Source organism: Schistocerca gregaria, chromosome 5 (assembly GCF_023897955.1).
Source record: "Schistocerca gregaria isolate iqSchGreg1 chromosome 5, iqSchGreg1.2, whole genome shotgun sequence".
Lineage (NCBI taxonomy): Eukaryota > Metazoa > Arthropoda > Insecta > Orthoptera > Acrididae > Schistocerca > Schistocerca gregaria.
In genome coordinates, this window is record NC_064924.1 from 95859573 (window position 1) to 95882957 (window position 23385).

The 23385-nt window shown below is 41.2% G+C and overlaps 1 protein-coding gene across 1 annotated transcript in view; it reads left to right on the forward strand.

Moving 5' to 3' along the window:
- LOC126273242 (methyl farnesoate epoxidase-like) overlaps nt 1-16815 on the forward strand; it is a 179217-nt gene extending 162402 nt beyond the window's left edge. The window contains exons 8-9 of the mRNA XM_049976787.1: nt 7845-8057; nt 16314-16815. Coding sequence (XP_049832744.1) covers nt 7845-8057; nt 16314-16637 — 537 coding nt within the window. The 3' untranslated portion in view covers nt 16638-16815. The remainder of the gene's footprint in view (nt 1-7844; nt 8058-16313) is intronic.
- The last annotated feature ends 6570 nt before the right edge of the window (nt 16816-23385 follow it).

The following is a 23385-nucleotide window of genomic DNA, read 5'->3' on the forward strand; positions in this document are numbered from 1 at the left end:
CTGACCTCTTACTTACAATGCGACTAATTATTGTTTTCGAGGATGGATAAGCACTTTTTGCTGAACAAATCAGGTTTCTGGCTTTGTTGGTATGTTCTTCTTCACTGCTATTTCAAACAGAATTTGTCCCAACATGGATGAAAATGCCTTTGTGATCTTGTCTGGCTTCCGTTGCATTGGTTCCCACACCCTGTTTTGCTGTCGAAATGCTTGTCATATGTTGGTAAGTTCTAATTCCAGGATGAACATCAATTTCGCATTCTGGTACTACTATATTTTTTAACAGCAAGTCGCCTGTTATCAGATATTTTTTTGGTCGTATGTTTTCATCACATGTTTTCTCCTCTTCAGTATCAACCTTGATTTCTTTTTACTATAATTTACTGTCTTCCATTTGTACTTCAAGACTGATTCCCTGACTAGTGCTTCATTTGTCATCTTCTCGTCAGATACACAGCCTACTATTTGTTTATTGTCACAATCACACGGGTTTGGTTCTTGTTTTTTGCAGACACATGACTTTGATTTGGATACTAGATTGGTATTTATTTCCTTTAGAGCTGACACTTCATCTACATCTACATCTACATCTACATGGATACTCTGCAAATCACATTCAAGTGCCTGGCAGAGGGTTCATCGAACCACCTTCACAATTCTCTATTATTCCAATCTCGTATAGTGCGCAGAAAGAATGAACACCTATATCTTTCTGTATGAGCTTTGATTTCCCTTATTTTATCATGGTGATCATTCCTCCCTATGTAGGTCAGTGTCAACAAAATATTTTCGCATTCAAAGGAGAAAGTTGGTAACTGGAATTTCGTGAGAAGATTCTGATGCAACGAAAAATGTCTTTCTTTTAATGATTTCCAGCACAAATGCTGTACCATTTCTGTGACAGTCTTTCCTATATTTCATGATAATACAAAATGTGCTGCCTTTCTTTGAACTTTTTCGATGTACTCCATCAGTTCTATCTGGTAAGGATCCCACACCGCACAGCAGTATTCTAAAAGAGAATGGACAAGCATAGTGTAGGCAGTCTCCTTAGTAGGTCTGTTACATTTTCTAAGTTTCCTGCCAATAACTTCTTCATTAAGCCTTTCTATGTCGCTCTGCAATAGTTTTATAATTTCATCTTTTGAATTCATTGCACTTCACAATTCTGCTGTTTCTCTGTGTAAACAGTCATCCTTTATGACTTTTAGTGTCACTTCCGCACATTTTTCATGTAGCCAGAAATTGCAGTTTACACACACAAGATGCCATTGATAACACATCTTTTGCACTTCTTACACAATGAACTGTTAAACTTTTGACTTTTTGAAACGAGCATTGTGTCACTACACTGTTTCCTTGGTGCCATCTTGTATACCATAAACTGTTGTAAATACAGCAGTAGAGACATACAATCAACAACAACAAACCAAATTGCTCATCTCAGAGCCACTTGCCACACTGGTTCAATATGGATGCACAGAAAAATGCCTGGCAGTATTTGGGTGTTCTTGTAACTATATGTACACAACATTCAAAGTTTGGTATCTTAAGGATACCACTTCATAACTAGCCATGAAATATTGTGTAAGGGTACTATATCTCCAACAGTGAAACTCATTTAAGATATTTGAGTGAAACTTCTATGCCTTGAGGAAATGTTATCGCTTAAGCATTGTCAATGTACTGGATGACAACGAAGGCACGTGCATTTCATGGGTAGTGTACAGGAAGAACCACTTAGCTGGAGAACATAGAAGAAGACGATAAGGACTTGGTAGCATTTTCTGGGGATTCTACTTTTAAACCATTCCTTGAATAGACAATGTACGCTATGAATAAAAAATTTACAGTAAAATATTATGTATTTAATACATGATTAATGCATTGCAAATTTACTTACACTGCAGTGATTAAACTGTGGGCAGATTCATTAAACAAACATTGTTATTGTAGATAATTTAGTTGAATTATCTAATTAAAGTGGTCATTAAATTTCATTTATCTATGTAATGTATTGTGAGAAATAGGTGAGGGGTTCCATTATTCTTTATTATGCTATTGGCAGTAAGTTGGCGTAAATAGTAAAGTAAGGTACGGTAACACAAAGTTCCTCATCCTGGCATAAGGCAGATGGATCATGTGTGATTGACTGCTATGTCTTCCCCTGCCAGTGATGTCATTGGATGGAGTATGGAGGGACATGAAGCCAACACATGACTCTTTTGCTCATTGTGGGGTTTCTTGACTTTGGAACTGCTATTATTCTTAAGTAGCTCCTCAATTGACCTCAGAAGTCTGACTGCACCCCATTGCAGTTCTTCCAACAAGGGAAATCTTTAGCATTACCAGGAATCGAATTGAGATCTCCTGCATAGCAGTCAGCCACACTGACTACTCAGCTACAGAGGCAGACAGTGGAAACAGTACCAAGCACAAATCACCTAAGAGTAACTGTCCAGAGTGATGTCAGCTGCCAAACATCATAAGCTGGCTTGTGGACTATAGATGATGATATAGACATTGTTAATATTTTGTGCATAACGATTTATAGTTTCACAATGGTCTTAATGTGAGTGAAAGCATACAAAGGTTAATGCCCACATACAATAAGTTTCAGTTCACTACCTTAATTTAAGTATGAACTGTATTTTTCTTTCTTGTCACTTCTTCTTCCATGTGTTTTTGCTTTTAGGAAGCTTTAATTGTCGAGTGCTAGTAATAGTGTTCCATAGATTTCGTGTTTGTTTTGAATACGGTCAGAGAGAGTCTCTTTAGTCAACCATAGTGCCAGTAGTGCTAGTGTTTGTTTTCAATACAGTCCAGAGACAGGTAGTGCTATTTTCATTGTTTTCTACAAGAAGTGCCTAGTAACCACAGTTTAGTCAACAATCAGCCGCCTTTAGTGAATTAGCAGTCTAGTTAAAAGTTGATTAACTCTCTACAGTAAATTGTTGATTTCTTCGGATGGATAGGACGTATGACTGCTGTGTACGGATGCAGGAGGAGCTGGCCACTGTTTGCAAACAGCTGAACGTGTTGATGGCCGCGGTCAGCCATCTTCCGGCTGTTGCCTAGGAGTGTAGCGGCAGTGGGGAGTCTGGTGCATTGCATGGAACACCCCAGATGTTACATGCTTCACCCACTTTCCCTGCTGTCGAGACATCTTCGCGGGTACTGGGCGCGGTTGGGCCACCCTCTCCCCAAGGGGACTGGTGAGTTCAGCGGCATTTGCGGCACACAAGAAGGAGGGTAAATGTGGAGGCTGGCCGTGTGGCATTGCTACTCTGCCTGTGAGTGGAAATGTGGCTGCTCCTTCAGCAAGGTCCGAACAGGTGCACGGGAGGGGGGGAAGGGGCAGGGGGCGTGGTTTATTAGTCAGTGTTCACTCTGTCTGCTTGCCGGGGGGTGAAAGAGAGCACTGGGTGCACCCGCTGCAAATTGTTGCTCATGTCGGTATCAATGACTCCTGCCGCCTGGGTTCAGAGGTCATCCTCAGTTCGTACAGGCGGTTGGCGGGGTTGGTGAAGGCAGAAAGCCTCGCTCGCGGGGTGGAATCAGAGCTAACTATTTGTAGTATCGTTCCCAGAACCTATCGCGGTCCTCTGATTTGGAGCCGAGTGGAAGGCTTAAACCAGAGGCTCAGACGATTCTGCGGAGATCTGGGGTGCAAATTTCTCGACCTCCGCCATCGGGTGGAGAAATGTAGGGTCCTCGTGAATATGTCAGGTGTGCACTACACGCCGGAAGTGGCTACGAGGGTAGCGGAGTACGTGTGGAGTGCACATGGGGTTTTTTTAGGTTAGAGAATTCCCTCCCTACGCCCGACAAGACGCCTCCTGAGACGCGGCAAGGTAGGAGTAGGCAAAATGCAACAGGGAATAACAATATTAATGTGCTAATAGTAAACTGCAGGAGGGTCTATAGAAAGGTCCCAGAACTGCTCTCATTAATAAATGGTCACAACGCCCATATAATACTAGGAACAGAAAGTTGGCTGAAACCAGACGTAAACAGTAATGAAATCCTAAACTCAGATTGGAATGTATACCGCAGAGACAGGCTGGACAGTGAAGGGGGAGGAGTGTTTATAGCGATAAGAAGTGCAATAGTATCGAAGGAAATTGACGGAGATTCGAATTGTGAAATGATTTGGGTGAAGGTCACGGTTAAAGCAGGCTCAGACATGGTAATTGGATGTATCTATAGGCACCCAGGCTCAGCAGCTGTTGTGGCTCAGCACCTGAAGAATAATTTGGAAAATATTTCGAGTAGATTTCCCCACCATGTTATAGTTCTGGGTGGAGATTTTAATTTGCCGGATATAGACTGGGAGACTCAAACGTTCATAACGGGTGGCAGGGACAAAGAATCCAGTGAAATATTTTTAAGTGCTTTATCTGAAAACTACCTTGAGCAGTTAAACAGAGAACCGACTCGTGGCGATAACATATTAGACCTTCTGGTGACAAACAGACCCGAACTATTTGAATCAGTTAATGCAGAACAGGGAATCAGCGATCATAAAGCGGTTACTGCATCGATGATTTCAGCCGTAAATAGAAATATTAAAAAAGGTAGGAAGATTTTTCTGTTTAGCAAAAGTGACAAAAAGCAGATTACAGAGTACCTGATGGTTCAACACAAAAGTCTTGTCTCAAGTCCAGATAGTGTTGAGGATCAGTGGACATAGTTCAAAACCATCATACAATATGCGTTAGATGAGTATGTGCCAAGCAAGATCGTAAGAGATGGAAAAGAGCCACCGTGGTACAAAAACTGAGTTAGAAAACTGCTGCAGAAGCAAAGGGAACTTCACAGCAAACAAACATAGCCAAAGTCTTGCAGACAAACAAAAATGGCGTGAAGCAAAATGTAGTGTGAGGAGGGCTATGCGAGAGGCGTTCAATGAATTCGAAAGTAAAGTTCTATGTACTGACTAGGCAGAAAATCGTAAGACATTTTGGTCTTATGTCAAAGCAGTAGGTGGATCAAAACAAAATGTCCAGACACTCTGTGACCAAAATGGTACTGAAACGGAGGATGACAGACTAAAGGCCGAGATACTAAATGTTTTTTTTTTCCAAAGCTGTTTCACAGAGGAAGACTGCACTGTAGTTTTTTCTCTAGATTGTCGCACAGATGACAAAATGGTAGATATCGAAATAGGTGACAGAGGGATAGAGAAACAATTAAAATTGCTCAAAAGAGGAAAGGCCACTGGACCTGATGGGATACCAGTTCGATTTTACACAGAGTATGCAAAGGAACATGCCCCCCTTTTTGCAGCGGTGTACCGTAGGTCTCTAGAAGAGCATAGCATTCTAAAGGATTGGAAAAGGGCACAGGTCATCCCCGTTTACAAGAAGGGCTGTTGAACAGATGTGCAAAACTATAGACCTACATCTCTAATGTTGATCGGTTGAAGAATTTTGGAACACGAGTTATGTTCGAGTATAATGACTTTTCTGGAGGCTAGGAATCTACTCTATAGCAATCAGCATGGGTTTCAAAAAAGACGGTCATGTGAAACCCAGCTCGCGCTATTCGTCTACGAGACTCAGAGGCCCATAGACATGGGTTCATAGGTAGATGCCGTGTTTCTTGACGTCCGCAAGGCGTTCGATACAGTTCCCCACAGTCGTTTAATGAACAAAGTAAGAACATATGGACTATCAGACCAATTGTGTGATTGGATTGAAGAGTTCCTAGATAACAGAATGCAGTATGTCATTCTCAATGGAGAGAAGTCTTCCGAAGTAAGAGTGATTTCAGGTGTGCCACAGGGGAGTGTCATAGGACCATTGCTATTCACAATACATATAAATGACCTTGTGGATGACAGCGGAAGTTCACTGAGGCTTTTTGCAGATGATGCTGTGGTGCATCGAGAGGTTTTAACAATGAAAAATTGTACTGAAATTTGTAGGAGGATCGGCAGCGAACTGACACATGGTGCAGGGAATGGCAATTGAATCTCAATGTAGACAAGTGTAAAGTGCTGCGAATACATAGAAAGATAGATCCCTTATCATTTAGCTACAAACTAGCAGGTCAGCAACTGGAAGCAGTTAATTCCATAAATTATCTTGGAGTACGCATTAGGAGTGATTTAAAATGGAATGATCAAATAAAGTTGATCGTCTGTAAAGCAGATGCCAGACTGAGATTCATTGAAGAATCCTAAGGAAATTCAGTCTGAAAACAAAGGAAGTAGGTTACAATGTGCTTGTTTGCCCACTGCTTGAATACTGCTCAGCAGTGTGGGATCCGTACCAGATAGAGTTGATAGAAAAGATAGAGAAGATCCAACAGAGAGCAGCGCGCTTTGTTACAGGATCATTTAATAATCACGAAAGCATTACGGAGATGATAGATAAACTCCAGTGGAAGACTCTGCATGAGAGACGCTCAGTAGCTCGGTACGGTCTTTTGTTAAAGTTTCGAGAACATACTGTCACCGAAGAGTCAAGCAGTATATTGATTCCTCCTACGTATATCTCGCGAAGAGACCATGAGAATAAAATCAGAGAGATTAGAGCCCACACGGAAGCATACTGACAATCCTCCTTTCCACGAACAATACAAGACTGGAATAGAAGGGAGAACCGATAGAGGTACTCAGAGTACCCTCTGCCACACACCGTCAGGTGGCTTGCGGAATATGGATGTAGATGTAGATGTAGATTATTGCCTTTGTATTGTGAACAATAATTTTAAAAAGGACTAATATTACATGGAACTTTCAGTTTCAAATTTCAATGGCGTAGTTATTTGTGCTCATCCTTCAGAAATAGTGTCCTCTCACCTTGTGGTGAATTTCTTCTTTTGCAGTCTGGTTCACATACCTTCCCTGTTAAAAACAAATGATGTTTTTCTACTGGAAAAGCAACAGCATCACACTAATCCAGTGCATGCAGTAAATGTTTTTCAGTGCCATGTTAACTAAAGGTAGTTTGTGAGTGAAAACTTGGATATATTGACATTTGTTTGATATAAAAACACTGTCAAGTCGATGCTGATTTTAAGTTCTAGTTTCAATACACACACATAGTCACTCATAACAGCCAGGTTATGGTATTGAACCTAATACTGGAAAGGATTACAAAATAAACTATCTGTGACAAAAACTTCACTCAAATATTGCATAATTTTACAACTACAAATGTTCATTTTGTGGTCACAGCTTGTATAATATGCCTTGAGGATATTGGTTATTCAAAAGTCACTGTCTACATGTTAACATCGGAATTTCACATGTTTATCTTTTTCATGCGTTGATGTCCACTTTACTGCACTTTATGATTAAATTTTAACCATTATTCTGTAAAATTTTCACATCTGCTCAAAGCTCTTTATATCCACGTCACAAGACAATTTGCATGAACATACTGTCCTCTGATTGACTGATATACATCGTGACCAGTCTAATATTGGTATTAAACTGTACAAACCTGTGACTTTTAATTTTAACCAATTGCAAATTAATATCTTTTATGAACAATTTATCAATGGGACAAATTTATAAAATCTACAAATACCAAAATAATTCCCTCTTTAAATAACAAAATTATCATAAAATGTATCTTGTTTTCTCTCTCCATCTACTGGCTAGTTGCACTCTACAATATCCCCTGAGTATGATTCACTCTCTCAGTACACAGTTCTCTATTCAAGGCACTGTGCCATAGAGTGTTACATTAGTTTAATCCTGTTAGTTATATTGAAATGGAGCAACAATACAGATGTGCATAGTAGTAGCAAACAACATAGTGTTCATTAGTGTTGCACATGAACTACAGTAAATCCCGCTACTCTAAATTCGATCTAATTACTTTAGGTAGAAACTTAGTCAAAATCTTACACTAAACAGATATAGTGAAGTGTTATATAAAGTAGAGAAGGAGGTTTTGCTTATTAGTATAAATGTTTCTTGCAGGTTACCGTATCTGGAAGCTGTTATAACTGAGGTGTCCCGCATAAACACAATTGCACCCTTGTGCCCGCCACATGCTGCTCTCAAGGACACAACCCTCTGTGGATACAACATTCCCCAGGTAAAACAAAATTCTAAATCAGCACATAGAGTAATGAAGACCACAGACAGGTACTGGACTACTTTAATATTTCATAGCACAGCACCATGCTCCCCGTATTTCTGGTACTGTTTGAATTATATATAGATACAGCATCTTGTAGAATATATCGTCAGCTAAACCTGGCATACAGCAGTAATCCATCACAAGATGCAATATGCACTATGTGTCTGGCTCTTCATGACAAAGTAATGATTCACTTTAGTAGTAGCCAACAGAATAGATTTGCAATGTATTCTCCCAATCCACATTTGCAGTAATTTAATATTCACATAATAAAAAAAATTGGAAAGATACAGCATGGTTTAAAATTATAATAAATAATTCATAGAGCAGGTATTAAATATCAATAAACAATCGCACACAAAAACATTGAGGAGAACACAGAAATGTGACAAGCAGTTTCTGACATACTCGGTGTCATCAGTATTGGCTGCACGGAAGTATCTGGGATTTATCCTCATTGCTATATGTCCTTCTCACATCTAGTGCAAATCTGCTGCAGTGCCAGAATGCCTGTTTTGTGTTCTAGGAGGATCTTAGATATAACTTTTCTTGCATTCATTTTGTGTTTACTTGATGGATTTTCAGTGTTAATTCTCTGATTCTTAGAAAAATCCTTTAGTTACTTAACCATTTTTAGAATAAACTTCAAGGTTCATGAAACTTACCACACAAAGGAATTAAACAACTTGTACAAATAGTTCACCAACTCAATAAAATCCTCTTGGTTTTCAAGCTGCGTCATTTGATTTATAACTCTCGATCTTTTCGAAGCTGTCACCATCATTATCTTCAGTAATTAAAATTACTGACTGCCAAGAATGGTAAACAGGTTGATAACTCTTGAAGATGATGACAGAGACAGCTGCCCAAGAATTTTAGCTCAGCTGGTATGGCTTGAAATTTAAAGGACTTTATTCAGTTGTGCCTCTGCAAAAGACTCCAAGGGTATTTCACTATACAGTAACTAAAAGCCAACGTTGGTAAACAAGTGAGCTGTGTCCATCCACACACTCAACTGGCATATCGTATGATGAGGTAAAATTTTTGCCCATCTGTGGATTGATGTACAATGTGCTTTCAAAATATCAGGTAGGCACTTTAGACAGAACATTAGCTTCCAGTATTTATGTACCTCACCTGAATCAAGAAACATGAGTCTGAAGTAAAATAATTTAGCTACTAAATATTAACACATAATAACAAATAATTTCAACACAAACTCTCATGGACACAGAATTCTTTGGATCTGAAACATAACAAAAATAGATAGTAAGCCCTTAGCTTAAACTTCTCCAAAGAATAATTGACCATAAGTTCTTCGAGATCAATGGCATCTTTGGTGGCTATTAGGAATTATTAGATATATATACATTATTTCAGGTAATAAGTTTCCTGATGGCAAAAGCCAGAGCAATGAGGACTGTGGCTGGGTGGTTTCAGTGACTAGGGACATGGTGTTTTTTTTCTGGCAGCCAAGTGGCATGATTGCATTGCCCTTCCAATTTTACCACTAGCTGAAGTGAATATGTGTGGCTTATGCTTTCAATGGTCTCACAGTCCATGAGTGGCAGAAGAAATGTTAGATGCAGTTATGTGTGTCATGCAGTGAGATAACTACAGTCTTGTGTTAACCCCTTTAAGAAGCTTGAAGGAATCATCTTGTGAGCATATCGCTCTATGCTCAATTGGTTTTTCTTTTTTCCACACATGTGTTAAGAAAGAGGCAGAAATACATTAAATAATAAATGATAAGTTGAGGTACAAAATAGTCACAATTAAAACAGGCATCACCATCATTCTGGACAATAACTACGTAAGTACAGAAGACAAAACTGAGACACAGAAGTAGAATTCGAAGAAACTGTCAGCCCCTTCTATCAGGAAACCCATGCCATTCAGCGCTCATACAAGTGTTAACTGAAAATGATCTGACAATTGCTGTGAAAAGCTAAACGCAAAGACATCTGTGGGTCATGCTCATATGTCATGCTGTCTAGTGAAGTAGGTGGCTGCAAAAATAATTACATGGCAATGTTGGGCCTTCCGAGGCCTGTTTAATGGAGTTTTTTCTCTCAGTATTTTCTCATCAACTGAAATTAAGCAAGGTGATTCATGTGTCTAAAAAGAAATAGTGCTAATCATAATAATTAGTTATCAATATCACTAGCAGAATATTTATTAAAAAAATATTACAAGTGCAATTGTTCAATAGAGTAATTACTTTCTTGGAAAAGCAAAACAGAATAACAACACTCGTAGGTACCAAAAATGGTAACTAACAAACAGCTATTGAGGATTCAATAGAATTTATCATCCTGGGCTTACATAAAAGAAATACAGGTACAGTTATTTGGATCACATATTGTTTTACTTTGATATCTAATATCCTACCTTCATTATATTTTGGAAATTGAACGTGTTGAAGATACGTGCGACACAAACCACTTTGCATGAGACATTTGGAAAATTTTATGGCAAAAGCAACACATAATATGACTTCCATATCTGTATCTATATATAATAACACACACAAAGTTCTGGTTGAGAAAAACAAATTATTTAGGACTAAAGAGATGACTCACCAAAAGGCAGAAGTGCTACATTGTCAACAGATACACAAACAAAAGGTACAGAGCTTTGCTTTGCTAGCTTTCAGAATGAAATTCCTTTTCGAGCTGTAGGAGAAACAAGTGCCCATCTGCTTAACTCAGAAAAGCTGGGGATGGTAGTGGTGGGGAGGATCCAGATGGCAGAGGATGTGAAGCAGCCATTGAAATCTCCCATGTTGTGCTGTGCTGCATGTTGTGTCACTGGGCAGACCACCTTGTTTTTGACAACAGCCTGACATTGGTGATTCATTCTGATTGACAGCTGGTTGGTTGTCATACCAATGCAAAACGCTATGCAGTGGTTGCAGGAGAGCTGGTATATAACATGGCTGCTTTCACAGTTGGTCTGGCCTCTGATGGGGTAGGACAAGCAGGTGACGGGACTGGAGTAGGACATGCTGGGTGGGTGGATAGTGCAGGTCTTGCATTTGGAGCTTCCCCAAGGGTATGATTTTTCTGTAGCACGGGATTGGGGGTGGGAATGACATAGGGATGGACTAAGATATTGGGGAGGTTGGGCGGGTGGTGGAACACCACTTTGTGAGGGGATGGAAGTATGTTGGGTAGGATGTTCCTCATTTCAGGGCATGATGATAAATAATCAGAGTCCTGATGAGGACATGGTTCAGTCATTCCAGTCCCAAGTGGTATTGGGTGACAAGAGGGCACTTCTTTTTGGTTGGTTCTTGGGATGGATGTGAGGATCGTGTGTGTGTGTGTGTGTGTGTGTGTGTGTGTGTGTGTAAATGTGGCATGGGAGATCTGTTTGTGTATTAGGTCTGGGTGGTATAGCCTGTCTGCGAAGGCCTTTGTGAGGTCTTGAGGGAGTTCTAATTGTTGCAGATGTGTCTGCCATGGGTGGCCAGGTTGTATGGGTGGAGTTTTTTGGTATGGAGTGGGTGGCAGCTGCCAAAGTGCAGTTACTGTTGGTGATTGGTGGGTTTGATGTGGACTGAAGTGGGGATGGAGTATTCTTAGATGAGGAAATCAGCATCTTGGGAGGTTGTACAGTGAGTGGGGGAGGACCAGGTGGAATGGATGGTAGGAGGAGGTGTTGAGATTGTGGAGGAATGAGGATCAGGTGTCCTGGCCTTGTGTCCAGATTATAAAGATATCATCAATAAACATGAACTAGAACAGGGGTTTGGTGTTTTGGGAAGCTAGAAATATTTCCTTTAGGTGGTCGATGAAGAGGTTGGCATAAGAGAGTGCCTATGACTGTGCAAAAATTTGTTTGTGAAGTAGTTATGAGTTAGAATGTAGGCAAAAGAGTCTTTCCTTCTCATCATTTCAAGTAAGTCTCCCCTGATCTGGGGTTCTAGATGACTTTTCTCAACTCTACCCCTTTTCCTAAACCCCTCTTCCTTCCTCTTCAACCATTCTGCTAGAAGAAGGAGCCACTGGCTCTGAAAGCTTGCATACATAAAACCTTTTTTATATGTGTGTTCTGCTGATGCCGCTTGGTGAGAATATTTTTTTATCTATCCAGTTACATTAACTGTCAAAAATTGTTATTTTCTTTCTTATATAAATACACACTGTAACACTAGGAAGTCTGGTCAGAGACCAAGATGTACATTATAATATCAAGTTAATAGTAAGTGTAAGTTGTTATTACATTAAGGCAATGTGATTTTGTGTGCACAAAGATCATTTTTTTCTATTTTTTTAAATGGTGAGTTTTGATGCAGGTCCTGAATTCTGTGCTATCTTGTACAAGCACTAGACAGCTACACTTTGCACCATTAGACCTGCAGAAATCTTCTTGGTGATATTAGAAAAATTGGAGAACAGCATCTTTATGTTTTTAAGCCAGATCTCAGAGAAATAAATAACATTAATACTGAATATACCCTGACAAGTATGCTTCAACAACACACTCTTAATTATTTATTTACTGGATATTTTGATAACAGATAATGAAAACTAGGTCTGACTTATTGTCAAAAGATACTTTACATTCAGTGAAATTTATTTATTTATTTTTTTGCATGTTGGATATGCATTTCTGCTTCAATGTATCATTTCTAGCAAACTTACATTCACCTCATTTAGTGTCAGCTATGATTTACTGAATTTGTTATTTACATGTGTTCTCAATATTGGCACCTATTTCTTCATGTTCTAATTAAAGAGGTTGGCAAAAGAAAGTGTTAAATGACTAGAATGTATTTTGAGGTATTGCATGTTACAAGTCAGATTAAACTCAATCAAAAGAAGATGAATACAATAACACAGAATCATATATTAAAAACAATGATTCCAAGACTTACCAAGCAGGAAAGCGCCGATAGATAGGCACAATAAAACACACAAACACACACACAGAATTTCGAGCTTTCGCAACCGGCGGCTGCTTCGTCAGGAAAGAGGGAAGGAAAAAGAAAGATGAAAGGATGTGGGTTTTAAGGGAGAGGGTAAGGAGTCATTCCAATCCCGGGAGTGGAAAGACTTACCTTAGGGGGAAAAAAGGATAGGTATATACTCGCACGCACACATACACACACACACACACACACACACACACACACACACACACACACACACACACACACGTATATCCATCCATACATACACAGACACAAGCAGACATATTTAAAGGCATGTCTGCATGTCTCTTCTTGTCCAAACTATTTATCGTCCATGTTTCACTTCCATACATGGCTACACTCCATACAAATACTTTCAGAAACAACTTCCTGACATTTAAATCTATACTCGATGTTAACAAATTTCTCTTCTTGAGAAATGCTTTCCTTGCCATTGCCAGTCAACATTTTATATCCTCTCTACTTCAACCATCATCAGTTATTTTGCTCCCCAAATAGCAAAACTCCTTTACTACTTTAAGTGTCTCATTTCCTAATTAATTCTCTCAGCATCACCTGACTTAATTCGACTACATTCCATAATCCTCGTTTTGATTTTGTTGATGTTCATCTTATATCCTCCCTTCAAGACACTGTCCATTCTGTTCAACTGCTCTTCAAGTCCTTTGCTGTCTCTGACAGAATTACAATGTTATTGGTGAACCTCAAAGTTTTTATTTCTTCTGCATAGGTTTTAATACCTACTCCGAATTTTTCTTTTGTTTCTGTTGTGGTTGGCAGGAGAGCCAACTCCGTATTGCTAAAGGAGGCCGAAATGCATGCGTCTCAGCTCACGCAGGCTGGCGGGAGGTCTGGAACATGACAAGGGAATTAGAATTGAGAAAAACGGATGTAGCTGGTGGAATACTTAACTTTAATCCATTAATGACGAACGTCGCTCTTTATGGTACATGATTCACAATATCAATAGTACGGATACTTGCGCCTTGCTAGGTCGTAGCAAGTAACATAGCTGAAGGGTATGCTAACTATCGTCTCGGCAAAAGAGAGCGTAGAAGTCAGTGAACCATCGCTAGCAAAGTTGTCTGTACAACTGGGGCGAATGCTAGGAAGTCTCTCTAGACCTGCCGTGTGGCGGCGCTCGGTCTGCAATCATTGATAGTGGCAACACGCGGGTCCAATGAATACTACCGGACTGCGGCCGATTTAAAGGCTAGCACCTAGCAAGTGTGGTGTCTGGCGGTGACACCACAGTTTCCTTTGCTGCTTGCTCAATATACAGATTGAATAACATTGGGGAGAGGCTACAACCCTGTCTCACTCCCTTCCCAACCAATGCTTCCCTTTCATGTCCCTTGACTCTTATAACTGCTATCTGGTTTCTATAAAAATTGTAAATAGCCTTTCGCTCCCTATATTTTACTCATGCCACCTTCAGAATTTGGAAGAGAGTATTCAAGTCAACATTGTTGAAAGCTTTCTCCAAGTCCACAAATGCTAGAAATGTAGGTTTGCCTTTTCTTAATCTAGCTTCTAAGATAAATCATAGGGTAAGTATTGCCTCACGTGTTCCCATATTTCTACGGAATCCAAACTGATCTTCCCTGAGGTTGGCTTCTACCAGTTTTTTCATTCGTCTGTAAAGAATTTGTGTTAGTGTTTTGCAGCTGTGACTAAAACTGATATTCAGTAATTTTCACATCTGTCAACGCCTGCTTTCTTTGGAATTGGAATTCACCATTTCTAATCAGTGATCAGTTCAGTTGAAGATTCATGGGATCTGTGTCACACTTGAACACTATGATCAGCTTTTACCAACTGAAATTGGGGCTCATGTGATTGCATCACGGTTTTCCAGTTTTCTAGGATCCAACTGATATGGTCTTGAGCCCAAGAGAGATGCTGCATGTGATGCCGTGCTGTTAGCAAAGGCACTCTCTTTGGTTGTCTACTGCCATAGCACATTACTGCCAGATTCTGCCACACTGTCATAATGGATACATTTGTCAAACATCCCACATTGATTTCTACAGCTATTTCATGCAGTGTTGCTTTCTGTTAGCTCTGACAACATTACAATAATGCCATTGGTCTTGATTGTTAAGTGAACGAAGTCAGCAACTGCATTGTCCATGATGAGAGGTAGTGCTTGAAATCTGGTATTCTCAGCACACTGTTGACATAGTAGATCTCAGAATACTGAATTCCAACCATTCCTGAAATGGAATGTCCTGTGCGCCTGGCTCCAATCCATGTTCAGAGTCTGTTAATTCATGCTCTGTGGCCACAATCTCATCAGAAACCTTTTCACCTAAGTCAAATGACAGTTCCCCAAATGCACTGCCCTTTTGTACCTTGTGTACCCAATAAAACCAGCACCTGTATAAATGCATATCACTATCCCATGACTTGTCACCTGAATGTATATAGTACACAGTGATTTCTAGTGATTCAGAGGGATATACCACTTACCATCATGCAGCACGTTCAAAAGCACTCTGATAAAGTGACCAGGTTGTATGTTACCAAATTCAGAATTAGATCATTATTCTACGGACCCCTTCAGTTAATAGAGAAAGGCATAGAGCCATATGTATGGAAAACATACTTATCATCTATAAGGTTGCAAGAAGGTGCACTGTCAATGGACTATGTGTTTTGGACACCCTGATTCTGTTATTTTCATTTGGTCATACCCACCCCTTTGTTCTACTATTGATTTATGATTGAAAAGTGACATAACAGAGTTCAGTAGAACGGTAGTTCAGTCACAGTATACTGCTGACTAGTGAGTTAGACAATGTTGTCCACCAACTTATTGCCACATGCGCAAATGGCTCAGCACCCAGTAGAAAAATACTTCCTCTTTCTATCTCTGCAGAAGGTGAAAGATTCCTGAATAGGTTGGCATGTTCCATTTGTTGCAAATGGAGTGTGTTGAATGAATCAGAACTAGTTTCCATGAGCAAGCTATCTCATGAAGCACAATGTGTTCCGTCATATGATTATGTAAGATAAATCAAAACTTCAATCAGAAGTCAAATTCAAAAAGGACAATGAGCAGTTACCTGGAGTGTGTATCACCAACCGTCACAGGTATCACTAAGGTTTCGATGTCGACATGACATTAAACCCAATCTTCCTTCCTTTCATCACTAAGGTTATGGCCAAGAGCTTGTAGCATTTTGTATCTACAAATTTTTTGCAGAAACCTTGAAACCTCACAAATTTAAGAAAAAGGGGCTCGTGATTAACTTTTTACTTTGTTTCAGGGAACATGGCTCTTCATCAGTTTGTGGAGCATCATGCATGACCGGGAACATTGGGGAGATCCAGATGTGTTCCGGCCAGAGCGTTTCATTGACAAGGAGACTGGCAAATTTGTACGAGACCCTTTCTTCATCAACTTTGGCGCTGGTCCAAGAGTTTGTCTTGGCATGGCACTTGCCAAGAATAATTTGTTCCTTTTCTTGGCAAGTCTCCTTCAGGACTTCACTATTTCTTTGCCTCCAGATGAACCTAAGCCATCTACACTTGCATTGCCTGGGTTTACTACAGCACCCAAGCCCTTCAGGGCACACTTTTCAACAAGGTGATATTTGAAAAGTGATATCTGAAAAAAGAAGTGTAGTGTATTGAATGCATTTCTGTAAATGTATTTACTTGTATGAAAATATGCTTTTCATTTAGCAACAGCCTGTTCCTGTAAATGTTCTGAACTTCTTGTCTAACATCATATGTTTTTTATAAATATATTTACTTTTATAAAAACATGATTTCCTTAACAGAGCAGTGTGTCAGTTTTTATCCTGAGCTTCTTGTTTAACATGGCAGTATGTGAAAACATTGTTTGATCATAGACCATTCATTGTTTATAACCTCACAGGGTTGGCAATATCTACACAAGTATGCAAAGTTGTGCTGAAGGAAGTAGTGTATTTATAATTTTGATTTGAAACACTCCTTAAACTAGGACAGTATTGTGCACTTAATTGATGAACAGGAAATTCAGTGAACTTGAAAACCATGGCCGTTTGTTGCCACATAGGAGCTAAATGAATGCTACAAATTCACAGCAACTTCATTTGAGTCTTCAATTTTTGGATTGTGTTAAGTAGAAAAGAGAGAAACAACCTTTCCATTATATCTACAGGTAAAACAGCAATAACTGAATTAGATAATTTTCAGTGCAACAGATATTTTACATCCACCTCTTCATTTCAAAATTCATGAAATTTTTATATGTACCACCAAAAAGCTGCCATAAAACTTTATTTTGCAGCACTACACACATTTGTTTTCATAATATTGCAGACTGTTGTGTTGACACAAGTATAAATTGGTATTACTTTTTGTGTTAAAATGACACTCTCATTGCATTTTACTGATATTAATTTACATGGTTGGAATGCCAGTACAGCACATCTAGCCTGGTCAGGTAAAATACAAGAACACCTCCTAGAATATAAATTTCACTTTTCTATGGAGTGTGTGCTGTTCTGAAACTTTCTAGTAGATTAAAACTGTGCTCCAGACTGGGATTCAAACCCGGAGTCATATCTTTTGCACGCATTTCTCTTGTCAACTGAGCTATCCAGCCATGGCTTTCATCCTTCCCTCACAGCTCTACTTCTGCTGGCAATTCTATTTCACTTTCCAAACATCACACAAGTCGTCTGCATACTTAGGTTGTGGCTAAGCTATTTCTCCTCAGAGCCTTTTCCTCCATGTGTGCTAGTCTTGCAAGGTGTGCAGAAGTAAAGCTGTGAGGGCATGTTGTGAGTCATGCCTGGAAAACTCGGGCTTTAGGACCCTTGTCCATAAAAGGCAAGGTCCATAAGACCATTGTTCTGTGAAAGGCAAAGTCGTGTGTTCAAGTCCTCATCTGCCACACACCTTTAGAAGACCATTGTTCTGTGAAAGGCAAAGTCGTGTGTTCAAGTCCTCATCTGTCACATAGTTTTAATTTCTGGCATACCTTTATGTTAACATGAGCATATTTATTTATCCATCTGTAGACAATAAATATTGTATGGATGTTGTCCAAAATTACATGTAAATTTATGGGAAACAATTTGTGCAAAAGGAACATACAAAATTTTACATTTTGTACAAAGAATAATACATACAAAATTGTACAAAAATGTACAAAGAATAATACTTTGTCATACAAGATACAGTAACACAACTTTTTATACAAGTATACTAACAATATTGTAATTGCATAGTCTGTTTGCCCTAATGAAGCCCTTATATTTACTACAATAATTCAGTAAAGATTTTACCACACTCAGCAGCTGTCCATTAGATACACAGAATTAATAGAAACTTTAGGGGATGAAAGACAGTGTTTTCAGTTTTGCCTTAATATGAGGGAATAGGATATACTTGTAGGCAAACAACTAGAATTCTCTCAGATACAGATTTATTAGCACTTCGCTTCTACACAGATACAAGTCCGGAGGCTAACTGCCATTAGCGGCCAACATCCTCCCAAAGCCCTCTCCTCAAAGATAGCACACTTATACACTTAACAAATATCGATATTTATGATGCTTTACCCCACATAGCCCCCCCCCCCCCCCCCCCCCCGCCCTTGCAGTATGGAGTAAGTCCCTGTGAATGGGGGGAGGTGAGAAGTTAGGAAGGTAATGTACAGTTCTTCCACGTCAGGAGGAAGCAGTCAACTGTTAGGAGACCGGGGGGGTGAAACCCGGTACGTCAACAGCGAAGTCAGCAAGCGACGCCGGCGGCTGAAGACGACGTCCTGTCCTGGAGTGGAGGTGTAGCACTTCGTCAGCAGGCAGGCGGAGAATCACCAAGGCCTAACAAAGGCACGTAAATTGCCACACGCAGCACTTGTGCTCAATTTAAAGTGGTGCACCACACGAGTTTCTGCACTTCCTCCGTCAACATTGTCACACGTGAGTACCACACACACCGTATCGCCATCTACAACAACAGATAATTTATGTATGTCATCAGGGTGTACATGTGTTGTGAATTCTTGGGTGGCACCTGTACGAGCAATGGTAGGGAGGCAGGGAGGTGTGGGAAAGCCATGGCAGGGGGAAGCATGTGCGAAGAGGGGGATGGCAGGTGCACTGGAATGCACAGGTGACAACCTCGGGCGATCAGCTGACGGACAAGGGAGCGTAACCGAAGGCAATGAGGAGCCAGCGTGGATTGAACGGCGTGACAAAGAGCTGTCACACAAAGATGGTAACACAATGGTAGAATCCGAGTGGTTGGCAGTTCGACTGTGAGGGTTGTGAGGAGTGAAACCTTGAAAAGATTGGCCACTCAAATTAGATGAACGCGGAGAAGAAGCAATGCTCGACAGAGAAGCACGCTGTGGAGAATCAATACCCGAATGTATGGTATGAGAAGATGGATGGCCGCTTGAAGCAGGAAGCAGGAGTGGGAGAAAAATAGGGGAAGAATCAGGGAGGTTCACCTGATGCCCAATGAAAGCTGGTTTCACTTGGTTGAGTGAGACCGTGGTTACAGAGTTATGAGGAGATCCGTATTATTCTCAGAGCATTTGAAGACCTTGTAAGGACCTGTGTAGGGCGACTGAAGCGGGGCTTTGATTGAGTCGTCTCTGAGAAACACGTACTCACAAGAGTCTAGCGTGTGTGGTACATACTCGTGCAGAAGTGTATGAGTAGCCAGAGGTGGCGGCTGAATTTTGCTGCAGTGCAAGCGCACTTGCTCGAGAAGTGAAGGGAGTTCAGAGGGCTGTGGAAGTGGGGTGGGAGTGACTAATTCTTCAGGCAAAACCAGAGGCTGACCATACACAAACTGTGCTACGGAACCCTTGAGGTCTTCCTTGAAAGTCGCACGAAGGCCAAGAAGCACAAATGGCAGTGCTTCTGTCCATAGAGAGTCATGGCAATGCAAGTCAGACTTTAAGGTGTGATGCCATCATTTGACAAGCCCATTGCTTTGGGGGTGGTATGCTGAAGTATGAAATTTGACAATACCACACATTTTACATAAGTTGGAGAAAACTGAAGACTCAAATTGTCATCCCCGGTCAGTGGTGAGGTAAACCTGTGAGCCAAATCTAGAGATCCATGAATCTAAGAATGCTCGACTTACTGTCTCAGAGGTAATGTTCGGAATAGGCACAGCCTCAGCCCACCGAGTCATCCTGTCAATAACTGTAAACAAGTAACAGAAACCCTCAGAGGGGGGCAAATGGGCTACGAGGTCCACATGAACATGGTGAAACTGGCCTGGTGGTTGGGCAAAACAGCCAAGGGGTGGGGAAGTGTGCCTGGAAACTTTGTTCTGTTGACACAACATGCATGCCCTGGCCCAAGACTGACAGTCGCGGCGCATGTCTCTCCAGACAAACCGTTCGGATACCAGACGGGTGGAAGCTTTGACACCAGGGTGTGCTAATGTGTGTAATTTGTCTTAGACCTAGCACTGAAGGAGCTTAGGAATGAATGGCCACAACGTACCAGTCGATTCATCACACCACACTAAGTCAGATATGCCAGGGAAAGTAGAGCGTACCAGTTGGAAAGAGCAGCTGTGGTCCAAAATTAACTGCATGGTATCAGGGTCTGCCGATTGCAACCGAGGTAGGTCCGTTAAGTCAATTAAGGTTGTGACAGCACCAACGTGTGAGAGAAAATCAGCAACCACATTTTCCGCTCCTCGGATGTAGCAAATGTCATTTGTAAATTGCAAGATGTAATCGATGTGACGAAAGTGTCGTGGGGGTGGATCAGCCGCAGGATTTTTTATGGCAGGAACCGACGCCTTGTGATCAGTGAACACAGAGAAATCTCATCCCTCAACACCAGTTCTGAAGTGTCTTATGGCCTCATAAACTGCAAGTATTTCTCTGTTGAATGCTGAGTATTTCTTCTGTGCGTTTTTTAGCTTTTTTGAGAAAAACTGCAGGGGGGTCGTAACATCATTGTATGTCTCTCTCAGTACTGTGCCGACAGCATTGTCACTAGCGGCAGTAGTGATAAACATTGTGGCGTCAGCACGTGGGTGAGCAATAGTGGCAGCGGAGGCCAACAGCTGTTTGAGTTCGTTAAATGCCTTGTCCATGTCTGGTGTCCATGGGACCTGGCAGGTGCCAGAAGTTTGTGAGCCAGCGAGAGCATCTGTGAGAGGAGCCTGCACCGCAGAAGCGGCTGGCAAATGTTTACAGTAATAATTAACTGTTCCGATGAACCTGCATAATTCCCTATAGGTCTGGGGGTGTGGCATCTTGAGAACAGGCTTGATCTTGTCCTGCAGTGGTGTCAGACCGTCCGACGACACAACATAACTTAGGAATGTGATGGATGACTGGTGCAATTGAGTCTTTTTATTGTTCAGTTCAATACCAGCAGCTGCTAAAATATCTGTCACGACGTGAACACGCTCCTCACTCTGTTCCAAAGTAGAAGCAAAAACCAATATGTCATCCATGTATACGAAACAAAAGTCTAGATGGGATAGAGTTTGATTAACAAAACGCTGCCATGTTTGGGGGGCGTTTTGAAACAGCCTGAAGGGACTGGTTATGGCAGTCTTTTCAATATCCTCCAGAGCCATAGAAATCTGATGAAATGTGTGCTTACAATCCAAAACAGAGAAGTAATTTGCACCTTTGAGCGCATGATTGAAGTCCGCAATGAGTGGGACCAGGTATTTATCAATGATGGTGTGGGCATTTAAACGCCTATAGTCTCCGACCATACCCAAGCACCGTCTTTCTTTTGGTCAAACAGGATAGGACTAGCCTAGCAACTGGAATAAGGTTCAATTATTCCCTTTTGTAATAGATCATCTAATTGTTCTTTGGCAATTTTCATAAATTCCAGCTTGAGGCGGCGTGGGCATTGCAATATGGGCGGCACATTGGTTAGACGTAACCGATGAACTGTGCCATTAGTGACTACTGCAATACATGGCGCGGCACGACAGTCAGATGTCCGTGAAGCGGAGCAGGCGGTGGCGGACGGGCAAAGCTGTGGCGCTGAGGGCACGGAAGTACAGGTGTGCCAACCGCTCATAGGCTGCATAAAGGCCGCATGTGTGTTAACATGGGCGAGGTTGGTACACTGATTCTTGGTAGCGGACTGTGCCGCTACGAGCGCTGTAGGCACGAGTGGGTGTGGCCAAACAGCAGATGGCCGTAGTTCACTGCCATGAGCTTGGGAAGTTAATTGTCCATTCGGAATGCAAGGATCATGAGCTCTCAGGCATACACTGTCATTGCAAGAGGGCGTGCTGACACAGTTTACAAAGTTCACAACATTGTCGTTAATGTGCGTGGGCATGGGAATACCAGATTGGCATGGACTGACCTTGTCTGCAGCCAATGAGTCATCTGCTTGTAGTGTCACGAGGCGTTGTTGTGTGTAGTCCAACTCGTGGTGTATGTTGCGGAGATGCAGCAGCATTTCCATACGTTCCATGCACAACTTCGAAGACCTGGTGCACTCCACTAGCCAATTGTTTGTCCAAGATTGCAGCTCCATGGATAGGTTTAAACACTTCTTAGCACAGCACACATCTTTGGTGTTAGCCGAACTGTCACTCGGCGGAGCGAAAAGAATATATTTGTTTAGTGGGGGGTAAAACACAGTATTTTGCACAAAATCTAGTGACAACTGATAGTGCTTGAGGAAATCCATTCCGAGAATAGGTTCTTCAATTGTTGACACTAAAAACGTTCACTCCAGCTTGCACTCAGGCGAAAGTTTCACTGTATACAGAGTAGAACCCGAACACTGTAGGGTACTGTTTTGTGTGGTTGCACCTTATTGGTTGCTAGGCTGCAAAGAGACGTCGGCACCAGTGTCTACCAGAAAACGTACACCTGATTGTAAATTGCGAACATAGACTTGACCACAATAACTGTTGTTGTCCAAAACGGAATGTAACGTTGGATGGTGCCCGTTGTTTATATCGCAGGAGGTGGCACTGCAGCCTACCTGCTGTTGGAGTTTGGGTAAGAACACGGTGACTGGCATTTGCGAGCTTGCTGCCCAAATCTTGTGTAGAAGAAACAGTAAGATTGGGCGGGCCTGTGCTCCTGTGGGTAGTTGCTAGGTGACGGAGTACGAGGTGCATTCAAGTTCTTAGGCCTCCGATTTTTTTTTCTCTGGACTGGAAAGAGATAAAAACATGCACATTGTTTTAAAATGAGGCCGCATTCATTGTCAATACGGCCCAGAGATGACAGCACCATACGGGAGATGGAATTTTACCGCCAGCGGTGAGAATGAGAACTGTTTTAAATACTTAAAATGGCGACGTTTTCCTTACTTGAACAGCGTGCAATCATTCGTTTTCTGAATTTGCATGGTGTGAAAACAATTGAAA